The sequence below is a fragment of the Xiphophorus hellerii genome, chromosome 14 (assembly GCF_003331165.1).
Source record: "Xiphophorus hellerii strain 12219 chromosome 14, Xiphophorus_hellerii-4.1, whole genome shotgun sequence".
NCBI lineage: Eukaryota > Metazoa > Chordata > Actinopteri > Cyprinodontiformes > Poeciliidae > Xiphophorus > Xiphophorus hellerii.
In genome coordinates, this window is record NC_045685.1 from 29,342,286 (window position 1) to 29,360,896 (window position 18,611).

The 18,611-nt window shown below is 47.8% G+C and overlaps 1 protein-coding gene across 2 annotated transcripts in view; it reads left to right on the forward strand.

Moving 5' to 3' along the window:
* The window catches only part of LOC116733069 (2-acylglycerol O-acyltransferase 2-A-like), a 17,548-nt gene extending 10,073 nt beyond the window's left edge, over positions 1-7,475 (forward strand). Inside the window, exons 9-10 of one of the 2 annotated variants that reach the window (XM_032583761.1) lie at positions 5,448-5,556; positions 7,008-7,230. In XM_032583761.1, coding sequence (XP_032439652.1) covers positions 5,448-5,556; positions 7,008-7,162 — 264 coding nt within the window. In that variant the 3' untranslated portion in view covers positions 7,163-7,230. Of the gene's footprint in view, positions 1-5,447; positions 5,557-7,007 lie in introns of both variants that reach the window. The other variant, XM_032583762.1, reaches the window with a different exon arrangement.
* The last annotated feature ends 11,136 nt before the right edge of the window (positions 7,476-18,611 follow it).

An 18,611-nucleotide genomic window follows, 5' to 3' on the forward strand; every position in this document is an offset into this window, starting at 1 on the left:
GATCTGGACCGTTTTACGTCCCACCATCATGCTGCGTTCATGAACTGTGAAACATTTGGAAAACTGCAGATTTGAAGTTTATTGAACAGTTTTAGTAGAAATTCATAACCAGATCTTTATGTTCAGAACCTGTCAGCTTCTATTTGAAGTAAATCTATGCTTAAAAATGTCTCTAGATCCCAGCGCTGGGATTTCCTGCAACCATGAACTCACCACAGATGTTTCTGTTCAGCATCATCTGGTTCTGATTTTTATTGGTTTATTGACCAGTTAAAAGAACTGGCTGCTAATAGCTGTTAGCTGCTGCTGGAGGTTCTGGACCAGATGGATCAGAACCAGATGGACCAGCAAGATTTTTTTATTCTGACTGAACTTTCACCAGAACCTGATCTCGTCTGGTTCTGGTTCTGACTGGCTGATGATGCTTCGCCATGGTTCTGGATTAAACTGGTGGTACCGGGTCGGTCCAGTAACTTCAGCCGTGTTTTATTTCTCAGTGTTGATGCATCTGATGCTCTGCAGATCATCTTCATGTCCAACATCATAACAACATCAAATCAGCTGATCTTCATCTGAACCTCAGATTAAGTTATTAACAAAAAGTGACACAAACTCGGTCTGGACCTCAGCTGGTTCTTCCATCTGGCCCCCAGGGCCCAGTGCTGGTTTACCAGATGTGGCCCATGTGGCCCAGAACCGGGTCAGGTCTGGCCCAGTTGAGGACACACCAACTGGCCCATAAACCGTTTCACCTCTGGTAAACCAGAACCGGGTCTCTGCTGGCCCCTCATTCATTGAGGCATCTGGGCCAGATGGAAATGATGTCATTTCTGTCCCAGACAACTTAATGTTTGTAATATCAATAAAAACACAATTTATATCAACACAATTATTTATTACAACATTTTAATTTCAAACAACATTTATATTGATGAATCTGTTTCCATGTCCACCTGCTCAGGTTGTCATGGCAACAGTTCAGTAGATTCTCCTCAGAGCTTCACCTCTTAAATAAAGAGAATAAATAAACATATTGATCAGTATTAAAAATATTATTTCAACCTGAACATCTGGAATCAATCTGGCCAACAGCCAAAGGCTAACGGCTCAATGCTAACGGCTCAATGCTAAGGGCTCAATGCTAATGGCTCAATGCTAACGGCTTGAGGCTAACAGCTAAGTTACATTTAATGCTGAATAATATTCACACTAATAGTTAAAAACAACATTTTAAAACTATAGACATACAACAGCAGCCAAATAATGTCAGTGAAAACATTTAATTGGTAGAAAAATTAGTTAGTTTAGTTTATTATTGGTAATAATAAACTAAACTAATACTTGTGCTTTGTAAAATAGGGTTAGCTAAAATTTTCAACAACACAATAAGACATTGTAAATAAAAAATTTCAATTTGTTCCTACTTGCCATCAGACTGCTGAACTCTTAACTGGACTGCACTTAAAATCTGGTCTCCACTTCATACCTTGCACATGTACAGAGCTAAATAACTTCTATTTTACTGTCATTCCTGCACTTTATATTTTATATTCATATTTATATTCATATTTTATACTGTATTTTATTTTATTCTGGAGTAACCTCACAACATTGAAAGCTCAAAACATTGTCCTGAGCCGTATGCAACGAAATTTCGTTCTGTATTCACCCTGTGCATGCAAAAGGACAATAAAGTCAGTCTAAGTCTAAGTCTCTAATAAATAACACTTACAGGTGGTGGGAAAAACACAGATATTAATAAATTAAAAAGAATTAATTTGGACTAAAAGAAACAAACCAAAGAAGATAGATATGAAAAACATACGGATTGAGTTCAGTTCAACTCTAACGAGCTATCGGCTCATGAGTCCGTTACTATGGGAACGGAGCTGAAGCCTGCAGTTTGTCATGTCCGCCACCAGGAGGAGACAGCGGGCATTTCCATTAAAAAAATTCTTATATTTATTAGAATTATTAAGAACTAAAACAACTGTTGGAGCTATTTATTCTTTATTTCTTTATGCATTTGAATTTTGTTAGTTTATTCTTACATTTCTAGTTTTTGTATTATTTGCAGGTTAATAATTGTCGATTCTATTTATCTTTTGTTTTTATTATTTGTTCTTATTTATTTGTTTTCTAAAGACAGGAAGTGAGGTGGATCAATCCACTTTCTATAAGTGTAGGGGCCTGGTAAAGGACCAGCAGGCATTTGGGTTTGGGGCCTATGGTTTTTACCAGAGCAACAGAGCAAGCGAGGTAGCCTGAAAACAAGAAAAGGTTTGAACTCTGTAATTGTTTTGCTGAAACAAAATAAATCATCCAGAACAACAAAACAAGTTTGGACAGTGAACTTCTTTTGCCTGTGTGAAGAATCTGGACCCCAGTGCCTCATAGTGGCTGATAGAACTTTTATTGGATGTTTGGTTTGACAAACAATCGCCACTACACCAAGTAAAAACATTTTTACATTCAATAAACATATATAAAATTTAGATACACAAAAAACAAAGTTCTTTTTTTAATAGAACTTCTATGTTGTGTTCACTGAACTCGTTACTGACGTCGGATCACTTTTTTCAGTAACAGTAATCTAACGCGTTGCTATTTCAAATCCAGCAGTCAGACTACAGTTACTTATCAAAATAACTTTGCGTTACTATTTTCTTTTGTTATTTAATTGTATTTCCTCTACACGTCTTGTCGACGTCTTTATGTGACAATATCAGCAACAGAAACGTAAACAATGGAGGGAGATGCGCATTTTGTTGGTGGAAAAACAGGAACTAATGTGAGTTTCTGTTGCCAAGTCCGGTTATCAGCGGCTTTGGGCTTTTTTCTTTTAAGTCACTTGCAAATTTAACGAATCGTTAAATTTAACGAGTCGTTAAATTTGCAATTTAAGTTAAGCTTGCAATTCAGCGAGCCTTTCTGGGCTCGCTGAATTGTGGAGCAGCAGGAGGAGCTCTGTGCACTCTGACACCAAACAGGGCCGTAACGCACAACGTGGAGGCTGGGGGTTAAAATCCTTCTTAGAGTTTTCCAGACAATAGAAACACACAAAAACACTCAAATTACTAAAGTTTTTTCTTTTTGTACTGTTGTAACCATTAAAAATCTCCTCTTTAGTTCAGTCTTATGACTGGAGACACATTGTTGATGTTACCATTATAAAATACACTGCCTGGCCAAAAAACAAGTTGCCACCAAAAAATGGTCACACTCTCTAATATTTTGTTGGACCGCCTTTAGCTGTGATTACAGCCTGCATTCGCTGTGGCATTGTTTCAATAAGCTTCTGCAGTGTCACAAGATTTATTTCCATCCAGTGTTGCATTAATCTTTCACCAAGATCTTGTATTGATGATGGGAGAGTCTGACCACTGCGCAAAGCCTTCTCCAGCACATCCCAAAGATTCTCAATGGGGTTAAGGTCTGGACTCTGTGGTGGCCAATCCATGTGTGAAAAAGATGTCTCATGCTCCCTGAACCACTCTTTCACAATGTGAGCCCGATGAATCCTGGCATTGTCATCTTGGAATATGCCCGTTCCATTTGGGAAGACAAAATCCATTGATGGAATAACCTGGTCATTCAGTATATTCAGGTAGTCAGCTGACCTCATTCTTTGGGCCACAATGTTGCTGAACCTAGACCTGACCAACTGCAGCAACCCCAGATCATAGCACTGCCCCCACAGGCTTGTACAGTAGGCACTAGGCATGATGGGTGCATCACTTCACCTGCCTCTCTTCTTACCCTGATGCTCCCATCACTCTGGAACAGGGTAAATCTGGACTCATCAGACCACATGACCCTCTTCCATTCCTCCAGAGTCCAATCTTTATGCTCCCTAGCAAAGTGAAGCCTTTTTTTCTGGTTAGCCTTACTGATTAGAGGTTTTCTTACGGCTACACAGCTGTTCAATCCCAACCCCTTGAGTTCCCTTCGCATTGTGCGTGTGGAAATGCTTTTGCGTTCACAATTAAACATACTCCTGAGTTCTGCTGTTGTTTCTCTTCGATTTGATTTGACCAAACGTTTAAGTAATCGCCGATCACGATCATTCAGGATTTTTTCCGACCACATTTCTTCCTGGAAGACGATGGTTCCCCACCATCCTTCCAGTTTTTAACGATGCGTTGGACAGTTCTTAACCCAATTCTAGTAGTTTCTGCAATCTCCTTAGATGTTTTCTCTGCTTGATGCATGCCAATGATTTGACCCTTCTTAAACAGACTAACGTCTTTTCCACGACCACAGGATGTGTCTTTTGCCATGGTTGTTTAAGAAATGAGGAGTTACTCATTGCATCAGCTGGGGTTAAATAACTTGTTGCCAGCTGAAAGATAATCGCCTCTGCAGTACTTATCCAATAGGAGGCTTGTACCTATTTGCTTAGTTAAATCCAGGTGGCGACTTTTTTTTGGCCAGGCAGTGTAACTTGCAATTAAATTTTGGCAAAGATCAATGTAATTTTCACAGGTAAAAGTTACTTTTAATGTAACTTAGTTACTTTCCAAATAAAGTAGTCAGTAATCTAAGTTACTTTTTCAAGGAGTAATCAGTAATCTGATTAAAGTTACTTTTTCAAAGTAACTATGCCATCACTGATTATATTGCTAAACATGTTATTCTTTTGGTTAAAAGTTATTTCTCCTGGTGATCATAATAATGTTTATAAATATTTTCACCACTTTAGACTTATGAGAAAATGAATTGTCTCATGGTGACATAACTACTTCTGTAACTGGTCCGTATTTGGCCTGGACAGAACTGGTCCAGGTCTGTCCTGCCTCATGTGAACCATCATTCCCAGTCTGGTCCCAGTCTGGTTGACATCCAGTTTACTGTGCCAGAGGTTTTCCAGAACCGGACCGGGTCGGTCTGCTATGTAGCCACTGCAGGCTAATGCAAGGAACAGTCAAAAAGTCTTAACATCATGAATGGGTTTAACTGACATTTGGACACATTTCCCACCTGAGCTGTGGATCTGCAGCTCCTCCAGAGTCACAGTTGTCCTCATCAACACTCTGCCGTCAGTCCAGCTGGACGTCCATGTTCTGGTAGGAAACGTCTGCAGGTGGTCCATCCTGTCTCCGTTTCCCTGGAGACGTTCAGAGTCGGGACTTTTGTTGTACTGTAGAACCGAACCGTTCTGTAAACAGAACCAGAACCTGTGGAGACGGTTCTGGAGAAAGCAGCATCATGTTTCATAATTCTGGTTGTTCTCTACAGAACCTCAGAGTCCAGAACCAGAGTCCAGAACCAGAACCTCTGGACTCTGGTTCTGGTAGGAGATGAACAGGTTTTACCTTCAGGTACCAGAGTAGAGGGATGGAGTCCAGTGTTGGTCTGGAGACAAAATGTGGACCTCAGAGTCCGAAAGCTTTTCTCAGCTCTGTGTTGGTCGTGTTTAATATTATGGGATGTTGTTGTGTCAGCAGAACCGGCTGCAAAGCATCATGGGAATAGCGATGCCTCTGTTCCACGCCAGAGGAGTTTTCCAGTACAGCTTCGGCCTGGTTCCCTACAGGAAGCCCGTTCACACCGTGGGTAAGTTCTGCTGACCCGGCCTCCATGTTGGACCCACCAGAACCTCTGACAGAACTGGGAGGTCCAGAGTAGAGCCAGACCGCCTCCCAGTTTAGAACCAGTAAGGGTCCAACCACACAGAATGTTTTCCATGTTCAGTTTTGTATCTTATGGACCAGAACCAGGAACAGAACTGATCAGCGGTTCTGTTCCTGGTTCTGTTCAGCACCAGTAGAATAATCCCGACGGAGTGAACCGGGTTCTAGTATCGGGTCACATTAGAGGTTCTGATCTCTACCAGTTAAACCTTTAATCTGTCTGGTTATAAACTGGATTTAAATCTAGTTAGAATTTATTCACTGTGATGGACTGGCGACCCGTCCAGGTGATCCGTTTAGGTGACCCCGCCTCTCGCCCAAATGCCTTGCTGGAGAGGCAGCAGCACCTTCTGACCCCATTAAGGACAAAGTGTTAGAAAATGAATGGATGGATAAATTATTCATATTGAATTAATTATCTGTTTGTTCTCAGGGAATCTGGAATAAAATGAACCATTTTTAATATTTAGCATTTCTATATCAAGGCTACGTTAGCTTGGTCGCTACTTTATCTGCAGTTTTTAGGAAGTTCTGAATCTGAAGTGTAAATAAAAATGTTTTATGTCCAAAAATATTGATACGGCTCAACTTACCCTGTGTGTGCAAGTTGAGCCGTATACCTGACACCCACACACACACACACACACACACACACACACACACACACACACACACACACACACACACACACCTGCCCTCCTATTTGAACAGTTTTTTTCTGTTCAAATTGTCAACCTGCCTTGGTTGCGTTGCGTTGCTCCAATTTACTCACCACTTCATACTAATGGGTTCTAATTTCCACCCGTCTCAATGTCATATTTTAAGATTTGTAGGCGACAGACAAAATGTGTTTTATGTATAAATTGGTCAAATCAACTTAACCCAAAACGTCATCTAGATTTTATTTGTGTCCAAAGCTGAAATGTTAAATGTTTGTTTTATGGCAGTATTTATAAATAAATCACATTTAAAAATATCCGTTGTGATCTAAACACAGTTCTTATTAAACTAATAACTAAATTCACTTTCAAGATTCATGTTTGTTTCTGTTAGAGGCCATTTGGCTCATTTATAGTTAATAAAACTAAAGATTTAATTTTGAATAAATTCTGGTTCTGTTAACCTTTTGGATCCGATTCATGTTTTTATTTATTCATGTTCAGTTTTTTTCAACAGTTGGAGGTTCTCTGTCCAGGTTCTGGTAGAACCTGGTTCAGAACCCATGGTAGAACCGGTTGGAACCAGATTCTGCCTGGCAGAACCAACAGTAGAACCAGGCAGAGGCGTTCTACTGCAGCGTAGAACCAGCAGTAGAACCTGCTGTAGAACAAGGTAGAACCGGGTATAACCTGACCTTGTCTCTGTCCGTTCCAGTCGGGAAGCCCATCCCAGTGACCCGGTCGGCGTGTCCCACCTCAGAGGACATCGATGGTCTCCACAGCGTTTACCTGCAGAACCTGGTGGATCTGTTTGAGCAGAACAAGAACCTTTATGGCCTGGAGGAACATCAGCACCTCGCCTTCATATGACCCGGTTCTGGTACCAGAAACACCTGAGCCATTGTGATCAGCTGACTGTGTTCCTGCAGCCTGATTGGCTGGATTTCATCTGAAGCTCTTACTGGACTGTTGAAGGTTTCCAGAACCGAACCGGGTCTGACCCACTTGTCCTTCTCTGCTCAGCTGTAATGAGTCTAAGTGGGCAGCAGGGGGCAGCAGCCCCAGTCTTCAGAACCAAACCGGGTCTGTCCTGCTCAGAAAAGTATCAGCAGGACCTCAGTCCGTCCCATTTCTTCTGATGATTCCGTCACAGGATAATAAATCACATAAATCAGAACCAGGACGGGTCCGCTTGTTCTGTCTGGGTCTGTAATCAGAGTCTCAGTAAGAATCTGAGTGGGGGTAAGCACATATGGGGCGATAGCCCATGACAGCCTGGTGTGGTTGAATAATTTCTCATGTGTTCACAGAAAATAGTTCCAGGGACTTCCAAAGCATTGGCCACCTGCCTGCAGAAAAGGGCTTAAATTGGCCCAGACTGATAGGTAGGATTTCAAGACCTTATGCAGGAAAACCCCATGGGCAGGATTTTAACAGACAGCTTCTGAAGAGGGGCTCTGTCACAAAATTGTCAAAGACTTTCGAGACTTTGAAATTTTTCAACATCTGGGACTTGCTGGAAGTCCTCTAACTCAGTGGTCCCCAACCACTGGGCCTTTCAATAAATAATGAACTACTTCCTTATGTTTTATTTTGAAAATCCTAAACCGGATTTTACCGGTTACGTCTTGCGCGTCAAAATTGAGCCAACTTCCAGCAGAATGAGTAAGAAAACAACATCGAAGTGCTGCGGCACCCCCCCCCCCCCGTGTCCGAACAACAGCCGAAGGGTAAGATGAAAACGAAAAAGGTCCAGAGACCATCCGCGCCCCCACTGCCTGTAACGGCAACAGAGACGAAATACACAGGCCATACCACTACCACGGTCCCCAAGACCGAGGCGATCACTGTCGATTCAGTCACAGAGGTGAGTCTGTGACCGGTTAGTGGGTTAGGGTAGGGTAAGGGTAGGGGAACTGATTCCTCCTTCTGTAGGAGGGAGGTGCACTGGCCCTCCAATCCGGAGAGCCTCCCCGGTCCCAGTCCCTGAAAGGACGGCGAAATCCCGGACGGCGACGGCGTCGTCCCACCATCGTCCATCCGTCTTCCATGTTCGTTTTATGTTGTTATGTGGTGTCTTGGTTGTGTGTGAATGTAACTATGTTTTGTGTAAAATGTGTTGGTTTGTGTTAAAAAACTAAGGGAGGGTTTCCGTGTTTGGAAACAATACTGAAAAATAAAAAATAAAAAATACAAAAAAAAGAAAACAAAAAAATTCAAACAAATAAAATTTCCCTTTCAAAAAGGAGAAAACGATCAGAAAATAAAATTTATAAAGTATTGGTTTTGTTTCTTTTTTTGTCGTTTTTTTTTTTTTTTTAGGGTAGGGTTAGTGCAGGTTCGGTCCGCAAATGCGGTTTCCCCGGTTCATAGATGTCCGAAACCAGGATCAATAAGCCCAGAATAATCCCCTGATCACCGCTATGTGACTCCCGTATTCCTGGGATAAAGTTGAATTTTCGGACTTCCAGAGGGGGGTGCCTGAGGCAGGCGACTGAGTCCGCAGCACCTCACTGTCCTCGGGCTCGATGCTCAGGAGGCACCGGTGATTTTCCACTTCCATAAATTTTTTTTAAAATGCATTTCCCCGGGGAAAGCCACATATTGCCGGAAAGGCCAGAGTCTGGAGAGTAGCCTGGTGTGGTCGTTTGGCTTCTGCGACGTCCGCAGGAGGAATTAAAAATCATAAACAGTAATTGGTCAAAGCGGTCAAAAATACACTTTCCCGGGCACCAGGAGCTTCAGAAATAGGATCAAAAATCCCAGAATAATGCCCTGATCACCGCTATGTGACTCCCGTATTCCTGGGATAAAGTAAAATTTTCGGACCGCTGGCCACACTTAGTACACTGTTATAGCTCAATTATAGCTGCCACACCAGAGGCACAGATCCGAAAAATTTCTAAGTGCGGACCTCCAAAGCATTGCCCATCCGTTTCGCCATAGGCTTGATCGATAGATACGACTTTGGGACCTTACGGAGAAAACCCCCCCCGGCAGGATTATAGGAGCGAGTTGGAAAAGAGGACTTGGAGCGAAAAATGACTAAGTGTTTTCATCCAGGGCGGTTCTAGGGGGCTTCTGAAGCTCAGATAAGGCCGCTTTACGACACTTTTTCGGCTTTTTTCAGCATTTTAAGCCGTTTTCCCAGATTTTCTCTCTGGTCCTCTGGAACGCCGGGGCGTTAAGGCAGCGGGCTCCGGCCGGTCCGGTGAGTGTCCTCGGTCCGTCTGATGGGCCTGGCGCCTCTCTGGGTCGGTTGTGAGCTCCGTGGAAGCGAGGAAGCACAGTCAAAGGGTGGACCGGGCTCAGGCCGAAAACGGTGCGCTCTGAGCGGCTCTGCTGCTCTCCCAAGCGCCCGTTGGAGGTCTGAGCTCCAGGTTTGACCTTTCCATACAACCAACAGCACCACACACGTACACCTGACCGAACAGCACTCGTGGCTCGCCATGGAGGGCCCCCATCGGCCCCGGCACTCTGTGTGTCGGCGCTTCGACGGACGGTTCCTCCAGCCTTGCGAGCTCGCCTCCAGGCCCGGGCACGGGTGTTTCAGGGCTGTGCGCCCCGCCCTCAGTCCCAGCCCGCGGCCGTCCTGTCGGTAGCGAGACCGAGACGCCCCGTCTCCCCCAGTGGCTCTACACTGTCAGCCCACTGCAGGCGGGCAGAGAGGTGGTGCGTGCTCCCTCCTGACCCGGCTAAGCAGCAGTTGGTTGCACACAGAAGACGTGATTTCTCAAACCCTGTCTCTCCGTTGCCCTATAAGCTCTTGGATGTGTAGGGCTCGCAGCTGCATTCTCCAGGCTCTCCCCCGGATGTAGCCCGCTGTTTCCACAGTGGCACTGGGGCAACCTTGGAGGTGCTAGCTCAGCGCTGCCCTCCCATTCAGGGAAAATCCATAGGGTCGTCTAACCTGGTTGATCCTGCCAGTAGCATATGCTTGTCTCAAAGATTAAGCCGTGCAAGTCTAAGTACACACACGGCCGGTACAGTGAAACTGCGAATGGCTCATTAAATCAGTTACGGTTCCTTTGATCGCTCTTCCGTTACTTGGATAACTGCGGCAATTCTAGAGCTAATACATGCAAGCGAGCGCTGACCCGGCCCCCCCTTCTCCTCCTCGGGGTGGGGGGTCCGCCGGGGATGCGTGCATTTATCAGATCCAAAACCCATGCGGGGTGCGGCTCTCCCTCCCTCTCTCTCACGGGGGTGGGTGGGGCCCGCCCCGCCCCGCCCCGGCGCGCTTTGGTGACTCCAGATAACCTGGGGCCGATCGCTGGCCCTCCGTGGCGGCGACGTCTCATTCGAATGTCTGCCCTATCAACTTTCGATGGTACGCTACGTGCCTACCATGGTGACCACGGGTAACGGGGAATCAGGGTTCGATTCCGGAGAGGGAGCCTGAGAAACGGCAACTACATCCAAGGAAGGCAACGAGAGTCAGCCCTCTATCCCGGAGAGGGAGCCTGAGAAACGGCAACTACATCCAAGGAAGGCAACGAGAGTCAGCCCTCTATCCCGGAGAGGGGGCCTGAGAAATGGCAACCACATCCAAGGAAGGCATCGATAGTCAGCCTCCGGGGCCTCCGGGGCCTCCGGGGCCTCCGGGGCCTCCGGGGCCTCCCACCCTCCCCTGCTGGAACTATGCCCTACCAGGGGCATGAGACGCACTCCGGATCATGGCCTAAGTCCCGGCCCTCTGGTGCGGAGGTGGCGTGCTGCCCGGCATACACGGACCAGCAGCCGGCCTGGCCATCCAGGGCCTTCCCCACGCACAGGGAGCCACCCTCCCCCCACCCGCAGCTGCTTGACTCTGCCTTACCAGGGGCACGAGCCTCCGGGCTGTGCGTGCTAGTGGGCCCAGTCCGTGTAGGGAGTGCTTAAGTGTGGGTGCACCGGATCGGAGGGAGGGTAAGGTTCCCTGGTTGAAAAGGCTGGCTGTTCAGAAGCCGGCTTTCGTAACTCAGTTTCTGGCTGTAACAGCTGTATTTGACCCGTGCAGGCCTTCCAGCCTGGTTGTGTGCTTCCATCCAGACCTGGAGCTCTGCAGAGGTTAAATGCAGGTGTTGTAGCCAGCTTGCAGTGCTCCATTTAAGGCTACTTCATAAGCTAAGGGCCCCTTCCAAGCCTGGAGCTCTGCAGAGGTTAAATGCAGGTGTTGTAGCCAGCTTTCAGTGCTCACTATAAGGCTACTTAATAAGCTAAGGGCCCCTGCAGTGCTCCAGGCCTGGTTCTGTGCTGACCTCCAGGCCTGGAGCTGTGCAGGGGTCAGTAGCAGTGTTCACAGCCAGCTTTCAATGCTCTAATTAAGGCTACTTAATAAGCTAAGGGCCCCTGCAGTGCTCCAGGCCTGGTTCTGTGCTGACCTCCAGGCCTGGAGCTGTGCAGGGGTCAGTAGCAGTGTTCACAGCCAGCTTTCAATGCTCTAATTAAGGCTACTTAATAAGCTAAGGGCCCCTGCAGTGCTCCAGGCCTGGTTCTGTGCTGACCTCCAGGCCTGGAGCTGTGCAGGGGTCAGTAGCAGTGTTCACAGCCAGCTTTCAATGCTCTAATTAAGGCTACTTAATAAGCTAAGGGCCCCTGCAGTGCTCCAGGCCTGGTTCTGTGCTGACCTCCAGGCCTGGAGCTGTGCAGGGGTCAGTAGCAGTGTTCACAGCCAGCTTTCAATGCTCTAATTAAGGCTACTTAATAAGCTAAGGGCCCCTGCAGTGCTCCAGGCCTGGTTGTGTGCTGACCTCCAGGCCTGGATGTCTGCAGGGGTCAACTGCAGGTGTTGTAGCCAGCTAGCAGTGCTCCAATTAAGGCTTTGACAGCTGTGTTTGACCCCTGCAGTCCTCCAGGCCTGGTTGTGTGCTGACCTCCAGGCCTGGATGTCTGCAGGGGTCAACTGCAGGTGTTGTAGCCAGCTAGCAGTGCTCCAATTAAGGCTACTTAATAAGCTAAGGGCCCCTGCAGTCCTCCAGGCCTGGTTGTGTGCTGACCTCCAGAGGTTAAATGCAGGTGTTGCAGCCAGCTAGCAGTGCTCAATTTCTGGCTGTAACAGCTGTATTTGACCCCTGCAGTCCTCCAGGCCTGGTTGTGTGCTGACCTCCAGGCCTGGATGTCTGCAGGGGTCAACTGCAGGTGTTGTAGCCAGCTAGCAGTGCTCCAATTAAGGCTTTGACAGCTGTGTTTGACCCCTGCAGTCCTCCAGGCCTGGTTGTGTGCTGACCTCCAGGCCTGGATGTCTGCAGGGGTCAACTGCAGGTGTTGTAGCCAGCTAGCAGTGCTCAATTTCTGGCTGTAACAGCTGTATTTGACCCCTGCAGTCCTCCAGGCCTGGTTGTGTGCTGACCTCCAGACCTGGAGCTCTGCAGAGGTTAAATGCAGGTGTTGTAGCCAGCTAGCAGTGCTCCAATTAAGGCTTTGACAGCTGTGTTTGACCCCTGCAGTCCTCCAGGCCTGGTTGTGTGCTGACCTCCAGGCCTGGATGTCTGCAGGGGTCAACTGCAGGTGTTGTAGCCAGCTAGCAGTGCTCAATTTCTGGCTGTAACAGCTGTATTTGACCCCTGCAGTCCTCCAGGCCTGGTTGTGTGCTGACCTCCAGACCTGGAGCTCTGCAGAGGTTAAATGCAGGTGTTGTAGCCAGCTAGCAGTGCTCCAATTAAGGCTTTGACAGCTGTGTTTGACCCCTGCAGTCCTCCAGGCCTGGTTGTGTGCTGACCTCCAGGCTGGAGGGACTGCAGAGGTTAGGGTTAGGGTTAGGGTTAGGGTAAGGGTAAGGGTTAGGGTTAGGGTAGGGTTAGGGTTAGGGTTAGGGTAAGGGTTAGGGTTAGGGTAGGGTAAGGGTTAGGGTAAGGATATAGGATGAAAACCAGAAAAGTCGGATGAGCAAGCTCAATAAGTCAAAAACTAAAAGAGGTATGGGGCCCATACTTGGCCTCGAGAGACCCATGGAGGGGACCCAGGTTCCCTGTAAGTTTGGTGGCTGTAGCTCATTCCGTTGACATAGCTGCCATTGACACCCATATAAAAAAAAAAGTGAGCAAGCTCTGTAAGTCAAAAAGTACACGTGCCATCCTGACCAAACTCGGTGTGTATACATGTCTCGACCCCCTCCAGGTCTCCACCGAGTTTGGTGGCCCTGGCCCCTCCCCTTCCTATAGCTGCCATAGACTCCCATTGATTTTTCAAGTTTCGCTAGGAGCGTCGGATCGAGCTGGGAGTCGGTTTTCCGTGCTCAGGGCGTAGCCCTGAGTGCGGGGATGTGTGATATGCCAGGGTTGGTGGATGTGTGAAAATGGTGAAAATCGCACTAAGTGTTGTGAAAATAGGTACTTGTGGGAACCTTACCAGAGTGTGTTTTGGAGTGTCCCGAGTGCGTGGAGAGTGTTCCTGGGTGAAGTAAAATTGGAGTTGTTGGAGTGTCTTCCGTGCTCAGGGCGAAGCCCTGAGTGCGGCAGGTGCCTCGTCCGTGCTCAGGGCGTAGCCCTGAGTGCGGCCAGTGTTGGTGAAAATCCTGAAAATTGCCCAAAGTGTTGTGAAAATAGGTACTTGTGGGAACCTTACCAGAGTGTGTTTTGGAGTGTCCCGAGTGCCTGGAGAGTGTTCCTGGGTGAAGTAAAATTGGAGTTGTTGGAGTGTCTTCCGTGCTCAGGGCGAAGCCCTGAGTGCGGCAGGTGCCTCGTCCGTGCTCAGGGCGTAGCCCTGAGTGCGGCCAGTGTTGGTGAAAATCCTGAAAATTGCCCAAAGTGTTGTGAAAATAGGTACTTGTGGGAACCTTACCAGAGTGTGTTTTGGAGTGTCCCGAGTGCCTGGAGAGTGTTCCTGGGAGAGGTTTTTGTGAGACGTTCTTACTCCTGTGAGGTTAGGTTAAGTGAAGAATCTTGTGTTTGGTTAGGGTAAGTGAAGAATCTTGGGTGGGTTAGGGTTAGGGTTAGGATATAGGATGAAAACCAGAAAAGTCAGTGGTTCACTCTCTGTAAGTCAAAAAGTAAAATACTTATGGGGCCCATACTTGGCCTCGAGGTACTCGTGGAGGGTTAGGGTTAGGGTTAGGGTAAGGGTTAGGGTTAGGGTAAGGGTTAGGGTAGGGTTAGGGGAAACAAAATTAAATTCTGTCGCCGAAGGCGACAGAATTTGTTATGCACAGGCCATCATCGTCTCTGAACCTCCTGGAACCCATTCCCACTATAAAATATAATTAAATTTGTCCCTTATAAGTCACACAGGTTAGGGTTAGGAAAATTGGTTAGGGTTAGGTGTTAAAGGTCACAAAGGTCAGAATTAGGAGAAATCAATTAGGGTTAGGCATTAAAGATCACAGAGGTTAGGTTCAGGATAAATTGGGTAAGGGGTTAGGGTTAGGGTAGGGTAGGGTTAGGGTTAGGGTTAGGGTTAGGGTAAGGGTTAGGGTTAGGGTTAGGATATAGGATGAAAACCAGAAAAGTCAGTGGTTCACTCTCTGTAAGTCAAAAAGTAAAATACTTATGGGGCCCATACTTGGCCTCGAGGTACTCGTGGAGGGTACCCAGGTACCCTGTAAGTTTGGTGGCTGTAGCTCATTCCCTTGACCTAGCTGCCATTGACACCCATATAAAAAAAAAACGGTTCACTCTCTGTAAGTCCCGAACGGTAAGGGTTCTTGGGCTGAAACTTGGTGTGTATACATGTCTCGACCCCACCCACCTTCCCTGAAAGTTTGGTGGCCCTGGCCCCTCCCCTTCCTATAGCTGCCATAGACTCCCATTGATTTTTCAAGTTTCGCTAGGAGCGTCGGATCGAGCTGGGAGTCGGTTTTCCGTGCTCAGGGCGTAGCCCTGAGTGCGGGGATGTGTGATATGCCAGGGTTGGTGGATGTGTGAAAATGGTGAAAATCGCACTAAGTGTTGTGAAAATAGGTACTTGTGGGAACCTTACCAGAGTGTGTTTTGGAGTGTCCCGAGTGCGTGGAGAGTGTTCCTGGGTGAAGTAAAATTGGAGTTGTTGGAGTGTCTTCCGTGCTCAGGGCGAAGCCCTGAGTGCGGCAGGTGCCTCGTCCGTGCTCAGGGCGTAGCCCTGAGTGCGGCAGGTGCCTCGTCCGTGCTCAGGGCGTAGCCCTGAGTGCGGCCAGTGTTGGTGAAAATCCTGAAAATTGCCCAAAGTGTTGTGAAAATAGGTACTTGTGGGAACCTTACCAGAGTGTGTTTTGGAGTGTCCCGAGTGCCTGGAGAGTGTTCCTGGGTGAAGTAAAATTGGAGTTGTTGGAGTGTCTTCCGTGCTCAGGGCGAAGCCCTGAGTGCGGCAGGTGCCTCGTCCGTGCTCAGGGCGTAGCCCTGAGTGCGGCCAGGGTGCATTGTCCGTGCGTTGTCCGTGCTCAGGGCGAAGCCCTGAGTGCGGCCAGTGTGCGTTGTCCGTGCTCAGGGCGAAGCCCTGAGTGCGGCCAGTGTTGGTGAAAATCCTGAAAATTGCACAAAGTGTTGTGAAAATATGTACTTTGGGGAACCTTACCAGAGTGTGTTTTGGAGTGTAGGGTAAGGATATAGGATGAAAACCAGAAAAGGGTTAGGGTTAGGGGTTAGGGTTAGGGTAGGGTTAGGGTTAGGGTTAGGGTTAGGAAGAGGATATAGGATGAAAACCAGAAAACGCGTTCGGACAAGCTCGATAACTCAAAAAGTATTTGAGGTATGGGGCCCATACTTGGCCTCGAGAGATCGTCTGAGGGGACCCACGTACCCTGTAAGTTTGGTGGCTGGGTAAGGGTTAGGGTAAGGGTTAGGGTTAGGGTAAGGATATAGGATGAAAACCAGAAAAGTCGATGGTACACTCTCAATAACTCAAAAAGTATTTGAGGTAGGGGGCCCATACTGGGCCCAGAGGGGCCCATGGGGGGGACCCACATTCTATTAAAGTTTGGTGGGTGTGGCTCCTTCCGTTGACATAGCTGCCATTGACTCCCATACATTTGAAAAAAGGGTACACTCTCTATAACTCCCGAACCATAAGGTGTACAGTTACCAAACTCGGTGTGTATACATGTCTCGACCCCCTCCATGTCTCCACCGAGTTTGGTGGCCCTGGCCCCTCCCCTTCCTATAGCTGCCATAGACTCCCATTCATTTTTCAAGTTTTGATAGGAGCGTCGGATCGAGGTGGGAGTCGGTTTTCCGTGCTCAGCCGGTCCCCCCGAGTCCGCAGACATGTCATTTGCCACGGTTGGTGGAGTTTGCAAAAAGTGTAAAAATTGCTCCAAGTGTTGTAGTTTGGGGTACTTGTGGGAACCTTACCAGAGTATGTAGGGTTAGGGTTAGGGTAAGGGTTAGGGTTAGGGTTAGGGTAAGGGTAGGGTAGGGTAAGGGTTAGGGTAAGGGTTAGGGTAAGGGTTAGGGTTAGGGTAGGGTAAGGGTTAGGGTAAGGGTTAGGGTTAGGGTTAGGGTAAGGGTAGGGTAAGGGTTAGGGTAAGGGTAAGGGTTAGGGTTAGGGTTAGGGTAAGGGTTAGGGTTAGGGTTAGGGTAAGGGTTAGGGTTAGGGTTAGGGTTAGGGTTAGGGTTAGGGTAAGGGTTAGGGTTAGGGTTAGGATATAGGATGAAAACCAGAAAAGTCGGATGAGCAAGCTCAATAAGTCAAAAACTAAAAGAGGTATGGGGCCCATACTTGGCCTCGAGAGACCCATGGAGGGGACCCAGGTTCCCTGTAAGTTTGGTGGCTGTAGCTCATTCCGTTGACATAGCTGCCATTGACACCCATATAAAAAAAAAAGTGAGCAAGCTCTGTAAGTCAAAAAGTACACGTGCCATCCTGACCAAACTCGGTGTGTATACATGTCTCGACCCCCTCCAGGTCTCCACCGAGTTTGGTGGCCCTGGCCCCTCCCCTTCCTATAGCTGCCATAGACTCCCATTGATTTTTCAAGTTTCGCTAGGAGCGTCGGATCGAGCTGGGAGTCGGTTTTCCGTGCTCAGGGCGTAGCCCTGAGTGCGGGGATGTGTGATATGCCAGGGTTGGTGGATGTGTGAAAATGGTGAAAATCGCACTAAGTGTTGTGAAAATAGGTACTTGTGGGAACCTTACCAGAGTGTGTTTTGGAGTGTCCCGAGTGCGTGGAGAGTGTTCCTGGGTGAAGTAAAATTGGAGTTGTTGGAGTGTCTTCCGTGCTCAGGGCGAAGCCCTGAGTGCGGCAGGTGCCTCGTCCGTGCTCAGGGCGTAGCCCTGAGTGCGGCAGGTGCCTCGTCCGTGCTCAGGGCGTAGCCCTGAGTGCGGCCAGTGTTGGTGAAAATCCTGAAAATTGCCCAAAGTGTTGTGAAAATAGGTACTTGTGGGAACCTTACCAGAGTGTGTTTTGGAGTGTCCCGAGTGCCTGGAGAGTGTTCCTGGGTGAAGTAAAATTGGAGTTGTTGGAGTGTCTTCCGTGCTCAGGGCGAAGCCCTGAGTGCGGCAGGTGCCTCGTCCGTGCTCAGGGCGTAGCCCTGAGTGCGGCCAGTGTTGGTGAAAATCCTGAAAATTGCCCAAAGTGTTGTGAAAATAGGTACTTGTGGGAACCTTACCAGAGTGTGTTTTGGAGTGTCCCGAGTGCCTGGAGAGTGTTCCTGGGAGAGGTTTTTGTGAGACGTTCTTACTCCTGTGAGGTTAGGTTAAGTGAAGAATCTTGTGTTAGGGTTAGGGTTAGGATATAGGATGAAAACCAGAAAAGTCAGTGGTTCACTCTCTGTAAGTCAAAAAGTAAAATACTTATGGGGCCCATACTTGGCCTCGAGGTACTCGTGGAGGGTTAGGGTTAGGGGTTAGGATATAGGATTGAAAAACCAGAAAAGTCGTCGTCATCATCGTATTTGGCTGAAAAAACTAAAAGAGGTAGGGGGGCCCAATACTTGGCCTCGAGGAGTACCCATGGAGGGTGCCCAGGTACCCTGGTAAGTTTGGTGGCTGTAGCCCCTTCCCTGACCTAGCTGCCATTGACCTCCCTATTCATTTGAAAATCGTCTCATCCTATTTAGCTCCCCGAGCCGTAAGTGCCATCCTGCCCAAACTCGGTGTGTAGAAATGTTATCGAACCCCTCCAGGTCTCCACCGAGTTGGGGGCCCTGGGTAGGGTTAGGGTTAGTGTTAGGGTTAGGGTTAGGGTTAGGTAGGGGTTAGGGTTTAGGTTAGGGTTAGGGTTGGGTAGGGTTGGGTTAGGGTAGGGTTAGGGTTTTAGGGTTAGGGTTAGTGGTTAGGGTAGGGTTAGGGTTAGGTAGGAGTTAGGGTTAGGTTAGGTTAGGGTATATGTTGTGGTAAGGGTTAGGGTTAGGTAAGGGTTAGGGGTAGGTTAAGTGTTAGGTTAGGGTTAGGTAGGGTTCGGTAGGGTTAGTGTAGGGTAGTAGGGTAA